This window comes from Geotrypetes seraphini, chromosome 2, assembly GCF_902459505.1.
Source record: "Geotrypetes seraphini chromosome 2, aGeoSer1.1, whole genome shotgun sequence".
Taxonomy (NCBI): domain Eukaryota; kingdom Metazoa; phylum Chordata; class Amphibia; order Gymnophiona; family Dermophiidae; genus Geotrypetes; species Geotrypetes seraphini.
The window spans coordinates 183,698,818-183,711,927 of record NC_047085.1 but is presented as its reverse complement, the minus strand read 5'-3'; the positions used below and the strand labels follow the sequence as shown (position 1 = coordinate 183,711,927).

General features: G+C 42.0%; 1 protein-coding gene across 1 annotated transcript in view; it reads right to left on the bottom strand.

Moving 5' to 3' along the window:
* LOC117355695 (cytidine monophosphate-N-acetylneuraminic acid hydroxylase-like) overlaps positions 1-13,110 on the bottom strand; it is a 102,593-nt gene that overhangs the window by 42,508 nt on the left and 46,975 nt on the right. The window contains exon 7 of the mRNA XM_033934623.1: positions 4,703-4,840. Within this exon, the coding sequence (XP_033790514.1) occupies positions 4,703-4,840 (138 nt within the window). The remainder of the gene's footprint in view (positions 1-4,702; positions 4,841-13,110) is intronic.

Sequence of the window (13,110 nt, the reverse complement as noted above, 5' to 3'; positions counted from 1 at the left end):
GAACAAGAAGCAACAGGGCTACAATCAAGACCAGCAGCCCAGTCACCGAAGGGATCCAGGGGATGGCCACGGTCCACGTACAGACGGAAGGAGAGCCAGGATGGAGGACAGAGGTCTCTGTACAGACCGAGGCCATCCCCAAGCAAATGACTACAGTCTCCACACAGACAGAAGAGATGGATCAGCTAGACGGAGACATCTTGCAGGAGCTTAGGAGCCTGAGAGAGGAGGTAAAGCGCTTGAGAAGCATCCGAGAGGACGAGGCCTTCATCGACGGAGTCATCTAGGAATTGTCCCAGGTCACCGAGCAGGAGCCAGACAAGACCATCCTCAGGACGCCCAAACTGTCCAAACCTGCAACCCTGAAACCAACGATTGGGGAACAAAAAGAGGCTGGAGACGCTGACTCTGGGCAGCTGGTAACTTCCTCCACCGGCAAACGTAGAAGACCTTCCTCTTCTTCAGTCTCTTTCTCTCGTTCACAGGGCAGTTTAACATCGACCCCACTAATCCCCTTGAGGAACAGATACCTGCCAATGAGGTACAGGAAGTTGTCCACCAGACGATTCCAGTTCCGGAGACAACAGATCAGCTCCCCCCAAAGAAGCGCAGAGTGGTAGTCATTGGGGATTCCCTGCTGAGGGGCACCAAGGGACCAATTTGCAGACCAGATATGCAATCAAGACAGGTTTGCTGTCTGCCAGGAGCCAGGATCCAAGATGTAACCGCCTGCCTAGACAGACTTATCAAGCCCCATGACCACTTCCCCATGCTTCTTATCCACGTTGGAATGAACGACACTGCCAGGAACACCACGGAGAACATATCTGTAGACTTTGGAGCCCTGGGTGAGAAGCTAAGGAGGATGGAAGCTCAGGTGGTCTTCTCCTCGATCCTCCCAGTGAGAGGCAAGGGGAGAGCCAGGGAGGATCGTATCCAGAGGACAAACGACTGGCTTCACGGATGGTGCAGGGAGATGAACTTCAGATTCCTGAACCATGGGGAGGCGCTGCAAGGACTACAGGGACCTGACGGACTTCACCTGACCAGAAGGGGAAAGAAAGTCTTTGGACACTGACTAGCCCGCCTATTTCGTAGGGCTTTAAACTAGGTAAGTTGGGGGAGGGTACCCACTCACGTTCTGGCGCAAGTAACTAACTTGGCGAGGTAAGTTGCCAATCCATTTCTGAGTCCGAGGTAAGTACACACTGCATTTCCGAGTCAGAGGTAAGTACACACATTGCAAACAGTATTATAGGAGTCCAATTAGCTCAAGCAGGAATATCTACACAGGGACATAGCAAACATAAGGTATGGAGGGCTATGTACGTTAATGCCCACAGTTTGGGCAATAAGATTCTGGAATTAGAGATGGAAATGAGGAACGCCGACCTAGATGTGGTGGCGATATCCGAGACTTGGTTCATGGACTCCCATGGGTGGGATATGGCTATACCAGGATACAACTTACTTCGTCGGGACAGAGAGGGCAAAATGGGAGGAGGGGTAGCACTATTCATGAAAGAGGACATCAAAGTTACCAAAATCGTAGATGTCAAGTACACCAGGGAATCCCTCTGGGTGAATTTGGCTAGGGGGAAGGACAAATGCCTGTAACTTGCCAGGAGGACATGGATATAGAATTAGTCGAAGACAATGAGAATATCACTTTGCATGGAGACACAGTATTGTTAGGAGACTTCAATATGCCTGATGTGGTTTGGAACAATCTTTCCGCTACGACCAGCGGCAGCAGGAAGCTATTAACCTCTATAAAGGGAGCTAGACTCAGACAAATGGTATTAGAACCCACTAGGGATTGGGCGATACTAGACCTAATACTCACCAACGGAGAAAGTGTCACAGAGGTCTCGGTAGGCGATACGTTGGCCTCCAGTGACCACAACATGATATGGTTCAACCTCAAGAAAGGTTTCACTAAGACAAGCACATCAACCAAGGTCCTCAACTTTAAGGGCACAAACTTCGAAAGCATGGGAGATTTTGTCCATCGGGCACTGCAAAACCATGCTGAAACAGATAATGTAGAGGTAATGTGGTCAACTCTGAAATCAACCTTACACGAAGCAACCAACCGCTACGTCAAATCAGTAAGTAAACGGCGAAGAAACAATAGACCACAGTGGTTCTCTGTGGAGATCTCAGACCTCATAAAAAAGAAGAAAAGAACGTTCATCATCTACAAACAATCAGGGAAGCGAGAATCCAAGGAAGACTATCTGGCCAAGTCAAAAGCGGTCAAAACGGCAGTCAGGGAGGCCAAACTCCAAATGGAGGAGAACCTTGTGAAGAACATCAAGAAGGGCGATAAATCCTTCTTCCGGTATATTAGTGACAGAAAAAGAAACACAGATGGGATAGTACGCCTTAGGAAACCCGACAGGAATTATGTAGAATTGGATTCCGACAAAACCAAACTTTTAAATGAATACTTCTGCTCGGTCTTCACTTGCGAGGCGCCGGGATCCGGCCCTCAGCTGCCGACGAGGGAAAACTCGGAAGACCCGTTTTGAAATTTTGAGTTTATGTCCAGCAGTGTCTACGAGGTGCCATCAAGACTCAAGGTGAATAAAGCTATGGGACCGGACAAACTATACCCCAGGGTGCTCAGGGAGTTGAGTGACGTCCTGGCGGAACCGTTATCCGCGCTCTTCAATCTTTTTCTAAGTACAGGAAGAGTCCGGTTGGATTGAAAAATGGCTAACGTCATTCCACTCCACAAAAAGGGATGCAGGACGGAGGCTGAGAATTATAGACCGGTGAGTCTCACATCGATAGTGAGTAAACTTATGGAAACACTACTCAAACGCCAATTGGATACGATCCTGAACAAGGAGAATCTACGAGATCCCCATCAACATGGTTTTACGAAGGGAAGGTCCTGCCAATCAAATCTGATCAGCTTCTTTGACTGGGTAACAAGAAAGCTGGATATAGGGGAGTCTCTTGACATCGTGTACTTGGACTTCAGCAAAGCGTTTGATAGCCTCCCACACCGCAGGTTATTGAGCAAGATGGGATCGATGGGACTGGGTGAAACATTAACCACATGGGTTAGGGACTGGCTTAGAGGTAGACTTCAGAGGGTAGTGGTAAACAGTACCCTCTCCAATACGACGGAGGTGATCAGCGGAGTGCTGCAGGGCTCGGTCTTGGGCCAGATCCTATTTAACATTTTCGTAAGAGACTTGGCTGAGGGGCTTCGAGGTAAAATTACATTATTCGCCAATGACGCCAAACTATGCAACATGATAGGCAACTACACAACAGATGAAAGCACAGTGCCCAACAAAAGCTCAATGCTCGACAGTATGACGCAGGACCTACTCCTGCTGGAGCATTGGTCAAAGACTTGGCAACTAAGTTTCAATGCCAAGAAATGCAAGGTCATGCACCTTGGCAGCAAAAATCCATGCAGGACTTACACCCTAAATGGTGAGATCCTAGCAAGAACTGTAGCAGAACGTGACTTGGGTGTGATCATTAGCGAAGACATGAAGACTGCCAATCAAGTGGAGAAAGCTTCATCCAGGGCTAGACAAATCATGGCTGTATCTGTAGAAGTTTCGTCAGCCATAAGCCCGAGGTCATAATGCCGTTGTACAGATCAATGATGAGACCCCATCTGGAATACTGTGTACAATTCTGGAGGCCGCATTATCAAAAAGATGTGCGGAAAGTTGAGTCAGTTCAGCGAATGGCCACTAGGATGGTCTCAGGACTCAAGGATCTCCCGTATGAGGAACGACAGGGTAAGTTGCAGCTGTACTCACTCGAGGAACAAAGAGAGAGGGGAGACATGATCGAGACGTTCAAATATGTCACAGGCCGTATCGAGGTGGAAGAGGATCTCTTTTTCCTTAAAGGACCCACGGCAACAAGAGGGCATCCGTTGAAAATCAGGGGTGGGAAATTTCATGGCGACACCAGAAAATATTTCTTCACCGAAAGGGTGGTTGATCGCTGGAATAATCTTCCACAACAGGTAATTGAGGCAAGCAGCGTGCCAGATTTTAAGAAGAGATGGGATTGGCATGTGGGATCTCTTCATGGAGGTAGTTAGGGGGTGGGCCATTAGTGTGGGCAGACTAGATGGGCCGTGGCCCTTTTCTGCCTTCATGTTCTATGTTTCTATGTTTACTTTTTTTTACACATCAATTATAAACAGCTACCAAAAAGTAGAGAATAAACCACTGCTTCCCACCCCTCTAGGACTTCTGTTTCACAAGAAGTTTTATCATCTTAACAGTTGTCTCTAGCAGCCAATGTCCATTTTTTAAAAAATGGACACGTAGCCTTCTATGACAATATATAACATTCATAACTTGAAACAATGACATAGACCCAACATGGTCTGTATTTCGACCTTAGTGTCTTCCTGAGCAGTCCTGATAAGGTCTCTTAAAAGGTGTGTGGATATGATAACCTACACCCGTGCATGGGTGAATAATTTCCTCTGGCGTTCCCAGTGCTCCAAAGTTGTGGATTATCTTCTTGATACAAATAAAGTCTACATTAGTAGCATCAGTCTCCAATCTCCACAGCACCGTTTATTTTGGATTTTCGCTTTCCTGTGGATTTAATGGGTCAATTTCTTGATTGATTGCTTTCTATGACAAGACATACAGACATGCAAATACACAAGGAATAGACAAATATCTTTCTTTAAAAAGTTAAATACCTGTAAACTTTCCGCCGCTGAATGCCATAGGAAATCCAGATGCACCACCAGCAAAGTCACTCATCATAAGATCAACATTTGGGGGGAGTCTACCACCATTAGGTCTAGTACAATCCACTGTATTGAGTATTTTATGACCTACAGAAAAATGAAATGTTAGCTTCTATAGAAGCTACTCAAAAAAAGAATCCCCTGCACAAATATATACTCAATCAAAAGCAATACAACGTTAGTGCAATACTAAACAAACTACTTCAAAGAGAATATATGCATATTTTATTAATCCTATTCATATTATCAATATTTCAACATTTCAGCAAAGTTAAAAATATATAAGACTACAAACACACCTAAACAAACAAACACATAACAAGTAAGACATATCAAATAAATATCAGGACGGCCAAAGAGAGTTCACTAAAATGTAAGTTCAAAGAGTCACTTAGCTTGGAAAAATTCAGGCTCCAACTTGAAGAGCAGCCATGAAGTAATCAAAAGGCAGATGAAAACCCTAGGTTGTCCAACAATGAAGTAAATCAGGTGAAACAGATCCAAAATCAGCAATAGAGGCACACTAAAGTGCTGGTGCAAGTGTAGTAGTAGTGCAAAATCCGTGTCAATGCAGTATAAGTTCAACACTATCAAAGTGCAAAGCAGAACTCAAAAGGAATGTCGGCTGGGCGGGGTCGCGGGTCGGCTGGGGGGGGCCAATCGGGGGTTCTGGGGGGGCGGACGTTGGGGGGGAGGGGGGTGCATCGAGGGCAGGAAGGCCTGGGATCCCTCCTGCCCGTACTGTAGTGGGGGGTGGGGGTACGGGGGTTGCCTGGGCCAGGAGGGGTTGGGCTCCCTCCTGGCCCAATCGAATCGGGGGTAGGGGGGTCACCTGGGCCAGGAGGGGTTGGGCTCCCTCCTGGCCCGAACGAGTCGGGGGGGGGTAGAAGGTCGCCTGGGCCAGGAGGGCTTGGGCTCCCTCCTGGCCCGAACGAGTCGGGGGTGCTGCGGGTGCCTGGGGCAAGAGGGCTTGGGCTCCCTCTTGCCCTGATCGAGTCGGGGAGTCGGGGAGTCGGCGGGGCAAGAGGGCTTGGGCTCCCTCTTGCCCCGATATTGTCGGGAGGGGGGGTCACGGTTTGATATGGCAGTTGGGCTTGGGCACCCTCCTGCCTGGATCGTTGTTGGGGGGGGATTCTGTAACCGGTGTTGTTTTTGACAGACACCGGTTACAGAATCCAGCTTTTAGGCGAAGGACTGGCTCCTCCTTCGCCTAAAAGCCCTTCTGTTTTTGGCTTAGGTGTGTTTTTGTTTCATTATGGTTTAAAAGTGTAGACGTGCTGTGGGGGTACTTTTAGACGTAGTGGAGATTGGGCGTTTAGGCAGAGGAAGGCCATAATCAAAACATGGACATTTGTTTTGGTTATGGACACTTTCCCTGCTTCTGGGTTAAACGTTTAGGGACTTAGGCCAAAAGGGGACTTAGACGCTTTTTTTTATTTTGTCCCTCTATATTCTTATAACATTCAAGATAACGAAGGGAATAGATTTAGTAGATAAAGACAGGTTGTTCTCCCTCTCCAAGGTAGAGAGAACGAGAGGGCACTCTCTAAAGTTAAAAGGGGATAGATTCTGTACAAACGTAAGGAAGTTCTTCTTCACCCAGAGAGGGTGGAAAACTGGAATGCTCTTCCAGAGGCTGTTATACGGGAAAACACCCTCCAGGGATTCAAGACAAAGTTAGATAAGTTCCTGCTGAACTGGAATGTACACAGGTAAGGCTAGACTCAGGGCACTGGTCTTTGACCTAAGGGCTGCCATGGGAGCGAACTGCTGGGCACGATGGACCACTGGTCCGACCCAGCAGCGGCAATTTTATGTTCTTAAAACATTGCTCAATGAAATCAAATGAAGTTGTTACCACGTTCTTCAGTATGAGTAGTACTTAAGTCGGGTGTCTGTAACTTGGGGATTGCCTGCATTTAATTATATAATTTTATTAATGTATCTCAACATGCTGTACATAGAGATTTCTCTTTTGATATATATTTTTTAGCATGTTTATAAACCCAAATATATATTGTATCACAAAAAGAGTTATTAACTTAACATTTCAAATACCTACAGATGGACAAAAAATAAAATTTCCTGATTTGCCAATAATTTTATGAGAATTGTGTTGCTTACCAAATCATTTTTTTGCTTTCATCACAGTGAAAACTCTCTTGTGCTAAGTTCAAAATCTGGAAAAGCATCCATGAGCAAACAAAACTCTACTGGTATAAACATGGTGAAATATGCTGACACTGAGAATTCCAAATAGTTACAAACAATTCAGATCTGATCGGCTTTTCATATTGTAGCAGTTCATTTAAACATACAAGCAGGTGCTGAAAAGTTCTCAGCCCAACCAACCAACTTTCTAAATTCTGAGTGTTATATTACCACTGTAGCTGAAAAGAGTGTTCTTATTTTGTTAAGTGCCAATTTGCAGAAATGAAATTCTATATTTTGATATTGTTTCAAATCAGTGCTTGAACCATATCCAAGTCATTCTCTTCTTGGTTGGGCTGAGAACATTTTAGCACCCCTTCGTATGTTTATAGTCATATATTGTATATTTAAAGTTTAAATTATCTATCCTTATTCTCAATGAATTTTTCTTCTTTTTTTTTTACTTTTTTTCTAATTGATTTAACATATAATTACAAGCTACTTTACTTGTTCAAGTAACTCAATGCTTACTTTCCATTTCAATTTTTCATTAGGAATATTAATAATAATAATAATAATAATTTTATTTTTATATACCACCATACCACAAACAGTTCTAAGCGGTTTACAGGGGAAGAGACTGTATACAGGCAGCGACATTACAGATAATTTTTGAAATTACATTGGCATGTTAAGTTTAGTCAAGTTTATCTGGAAGTGTTTTGGAAGTACATCAAAGCGACAAACATAAAATCAATGATATGCAAGCTCTTCCTCAGACCACTATAAAAGTAGGCGCGGAGAAACAGAAAACAAAGAAGATATTCTATTAAGTATCGTTAAAAGAAAATTGGGTTAAACAGAATTCCCTTGGCTTAATTCCAACAATTCGACTTCATGTAGCACCTTGTTGCAAGAAGTCCACTGGTTGCCAGTGGAACACAGAATCACATTCAAAATTCTTCTATTAACATTTAAGACTAGACCAAACAATCAACCAGAATTTATAAATAATCTTCTTACCCCTTATATTCCTTCTAGGTCCCTAAGATCAACAGCTAATAACCTTTTCTCCATACTGTCACTGAAGTTTATATACACAATGAGATCTACCATCTTCTCTGTCACTGCCCCCTCTCTCTGGAATAGTATTCCAAATTATTTACGCGAAGAATCAAATCATAATAACTTTAAGACGAAGCTAAAGACATTTCTCTTCCGTGATGCCTTTGAGGCCTAACTGTCCTTTTAAGGGCAACTGAGTTAAATTACTACTGAGCTTACAGCAGCCCTCCCTCTTGTTTTTTTCCTTAATTGTTTTCTTTTACTTGGCCTAATGTAGTTCTTGCCTTTTACCCTATGTTCTTGTTTGTCTGTGTTTTTAATAGTTTTTAAAAGTTTTTATAGTTAAGTTTGGTGACGTAGTGTCACTTCAAACTTTTATTTTACCTAAAGTTTGTTCTTTGTTTTTACAAATTTGTACACCGCCTAGAAGACCGATTGGGCGGTATAAGAAATTTTAAGTAAACTTTAAACAGTTAACTTCTTAAGATCTAAAAAAGACCTCAGATGTTCAAATAGGAAAAAAAACATCTCTTAGCCCTAAATAACTTACAGGTCCTTTCACTAATCAGTTTAGCATGCGCTAAACGCTAACGCATCCATAGACTATAATGGGCACATTAGCGTGCACTAAATCAGACAGCGCTTGCTAAATTGATTAGCGCGCCTTTGTACATGGATATGCTTGCAAAAAAGTGGCTGCTAAATTTCCTTGTTTCTTCTCTCATAATTAGACATTCTCTCTGTCTCTCCTGTGTTGATTTAGTCACATCTGAGTATAACCAAATTCTCTGACCTCAAAAAAGGAGTACTGTACTACTATTTTTTTTTAAAATATAAACTTATGATGGAACTTAAATCTTGTTCAAAAACAAAGTTAACAATGAAAGTTGCCTGATCCATTACATAAGAGAGTCTTCAAGAATAGCAGTAAATTTTTCTCTTGCTGCGTATGATCAATAGTTCCAGAATCATTTATAGGCTGGACTCCTGTTTCAGGAGAAGAGACCTCGGAATTAGATTTGGATGGAGTCTTACTCCTGAAGAAACAGCATGGAGATGGAGATATTGGGGAAGCTGAAAATTCAGCGTTGGTATCTGCAGTGACTTTGGGAATACTTCTTGAGGTTATAAGGAAACTGGATGCTATGGTGGGGAAAACTGCACAAGATATGGAGGTACTGGAGATACTGCATTATACTGTATTTCTTACCCTCCTTTCCTTCTGGCACAGTAAGTCCTGTACATCTCTTGTACGTTTGGCATTTTATACCCCTTGAATGTAAAATTTTTTTTAGCTATATTCATCACTTAGAAGTATGATTAAGCGATTTATCAAATTTTTTTAAAAACTAGAAACTACTTATGTCTAAAGTGGACTCCTTTTCTTTGAATTTGGACAGTTTGTCAAGATTGTATGGAAAAATACATATAGAAACTTCTAATTTGAAAGAGACGGTTTTAACAGTGATAAAAGATCAGAAATTTATTTCATGAAAAATTGAGCAAATAGAAAACTTTAGTAGACGATTAAGCCTGAGGGTGTTAAATTGTCCACAAATTTTGGGTATGTCCCCTGTGGAAGTGTTAAAAAAGTTTACTTTGGAAAAGCTGAAATTTCCTCGATAGTATTCTGCCTATTAATAAGGCTTATTATTTACCGGTCAACAAGGATAAAAAGACTGAAATGGAATTTTTCAATCTGAAAAAAAAAAGATGGATTAATTTTTTTTACAGATTTGAATGACATAGAAAATGGCAGGAAAAAAAAACAAAACAAAAATGGGGGGGTGTTATGGTTCAAGAATATATAGTACTGCACAGTAGTGTGCTCTATTGTTCAGTAATGTACAATATTTTTAAAAATCTAAATAAAACAAAAAAATTAAAGCAAATATGTTTTGTTTGCACATTCCTATTATTTTCAGAGGTTCTTGAATAACTATGGCAACAATGCCTTATGGTAAGACAGTGTCCATCCAGTCATAAGACCTCCTATCACAAGCAAAGCAATGGGTGGAAGGAGTTTCTACTATCATATGATTTAAAAGTGTGCTATGCTAGTTACAATTACTGAGTTCATGCTGGGTCATTTTGGTAACTCCATAGTTGCAAGAATGCCTCTCCCACAGCTGCATACTCTTACGAGTAGTGGGAGCATACTATACCTTTGGTGATTGTTAGTCTCGAGGCAAGATGGCGGCATTGATGGACGTGTGAGAGGGAGCTACGACTAGTCCTTCATACCGCCAGGAGAAATCATGGTGAAGCGGAAATAAAAGCCATGTTCATACCCAGCTGAATCGACTCCCTCCACGGTATTGGTGCAAAAGACCTTGGAGGAGTTTCTCTTACCGGTTGTGGAGAAGGAGAAGCCCCGGGGAAGCAAGCTTGAAACAGGGGATTTCACTTGCAGCGTGTCCGATATCACGCTGAGCCCCGAAGATCATGAGACTCCAGCTCAGCCCAGAAGTGGAATGAAAGGTCAGTTGGGGAGCTTGATACCAATTGGGTTGCTGAATCTTGCTTCGAAGCTGGGCCACTGTCTGACTCCTTACATGCCAAGGTGGGAGTATTTGGCACTGGAGCAGAGGGTGGATGGCCAGAGAAGATTTCTCCGGGACCTTAACCTTCTGTTACCAATGGACCCAGTACTGGAACTAAGAGCAGCATCAGGCTGAAGAAAAGACTGGAGAGGATAACTTTGGAAGAGGTATGGGACGCTGTTAATACATTGGAGACTGAATTGACTGAACATTTGGATAATATTTTGCAGGTTCCAGAAATGGTACAAATGCATATTAAATAAATGTGGGGACTTAGTTGTTAATTTTGAAACCCAAGTTCAAAATATGGAAAAATCTATAGATGGAGTTCAGGCCACTCAATTGAATTTGGTAAAAGAACCTGAATATACACCAAAGATTGGAGAGGTTGGAAAATTATGAACGTAGACTAAACTTAAGGTTTCTAAATTTCCCACAATCTCCAATGTTGTCACCTAATGAGATGCTTAAGAAATACTTGAGAGAAAATCTGCAAATACCTTCTAAGACGATACCTCTAATTACCAAAACCTATTATATAAGTTCAGGAAGTCCAATGATAAGACCAACAAAAGACCAGGAGCAGGGAGTCAATTTTAATCTAACAGGCGTCCTTGAGGATTATGGATCAGTATTGACCAAGTCAACCCTCATTGTAACCGTTGCCTTATAATATAATTATTTGATTGTATTTTCGCTTTAAAGATGTTAAATTCCTGGGTTATTCAGTGATGATTTTTCCTGACCTTTGTAAGTCTACCCAACTGAGAAGGCTTTTTTAGCCTCTAAATTTCAGGTTTTAGACCTCAAAGGGACATTTTTCCTACAATTTCCATGTAAATGTATTGTTAACTTAACTGAGAAAACTTTTGTATTTCTTGACTTGGAGCATTTAAAGAATTTCCTGGAAGCTAGGCAATCTCCAGTTCCTTCTAGCAATCTAGAGAGCAATCTATCGCGAAAGTAAATTAAACTTCACTTAATCCATCAGTTAAATCTATGGGCTCCTTTTACAATGCTGCGTTAGCGGCTTTATCGCATGCAAATTTTTAGTGCGCGCTAACCCCTGCGCTAGCCGAAAAACTACCACCTGCTCAAGAGGAGGCGGTAGCAGCTAGTGTGGCCGGCAAATTAGCACGCACTATTACGCACGATAAAACAACAAATGCGGCTTCGTAAAAGGAGCCCTATGTTTTTTCATAGAAGAATTTCCCTTTTATTACCCCCTGATTTTCTGTAATTTTCCTTCTCCCATATAAAAACTTTTTCTTAAATATAGGGATTTATATAGAGACATGTTAAATGTTAGGTGATTTATCATTTTTCCTTGGAAATTTCTATTGTAACTCTATTTGCTTTAACAAGTGTAAACTTGTAATATTGGAAAATTGCAAAAATTTTAAAAATGAACTGTTGGTCTCAAGTGCAGGAAGGCATCTGAATACGCATGGTGTGACTGCTATCTAAAATTTAAAGTGACAGTGCACTTGGCAGTGTCCATATCAGGTGGATGACATCACCCACTTGTGACAACATTATGCCTGCTTACACTTCTCTATAAATTGTAGTTTTGTTTATAAATACAGTATTTTTAAAAAAAAATGTTTGTTATAGTACAAGCATACTGTATGTACTATACAGTTGTTAGTAGGTTGCTGAATGGAATAAACAAGATTTGAAACATGCATTCTACTCATTTATGCGTCATGCACTTTTTCTGTAGTATCCGACTGTTCTCAATTATCGAACAATCTGTCAGTCCCATTTATGTTGAACAATTGAGACTCTACTGCAGGGATCTCAAAGTCCCTCCTTGAGGGCCGGAATCCAGTCGGGTTTTCAGGATTTCCCCAATGAATATGCATTGAAAGCAGTGCATACACATAGAGCTCATGCATATTCATTGCGGAAATCCTGAAAGTCTGACTGGATTGCGGCCCTCAAGGAGGGATTTTGAGACCCCTGCTCTACTGTATATTAAATTCTGCTTCAGGGCTAAGCAACAATTCTGGGAGATCCTGGCCCCCATTTTCCATCTAATATGGTAGAGTGATCTTTATCTAGTGAAGGTTTTTGTGAGGGAGATTGTTATGAAAGAGGTGGAGGACACTAGAGGACGGGGTTCTAATTGTTGTGTGAATGCAATATAAAATATATTAAAATCAGACCATACTCCATGTCATAAAATGAAGATGGTATGGCATTTAAAAGAGGAGAACTGAGATGTGCTCTTAAGAGGTTTCTGTAGCTGTACAAAAGTTATGCTGAGTTGTTTTGAATATTTGTAATGCCTTACCTTAGATTTAATCAAGCCTCTGATAAATTAAAAAAACAAAACAAAACAAAACTGAAACAAGTAATATTTTCCAATGTTAACTTCACAGATGGACAGTCATGAACAGGGCAGGATTAATTCATCAAGGGCCCCTAGGCACACAAGTACACTGGGCCCCCCTGCCCTGCCCCACCCCACCATGCGCCCAGGCGGAAACAGGAAGCTGCGTCAGAGGGAAGCTTTGGGCAAGCTGTACCGCTTGCACAATTACAGTTCCCGTCGCCTTTCTTACCCGCGTTGTTGCTTGTCTTACTTTCCGTTGA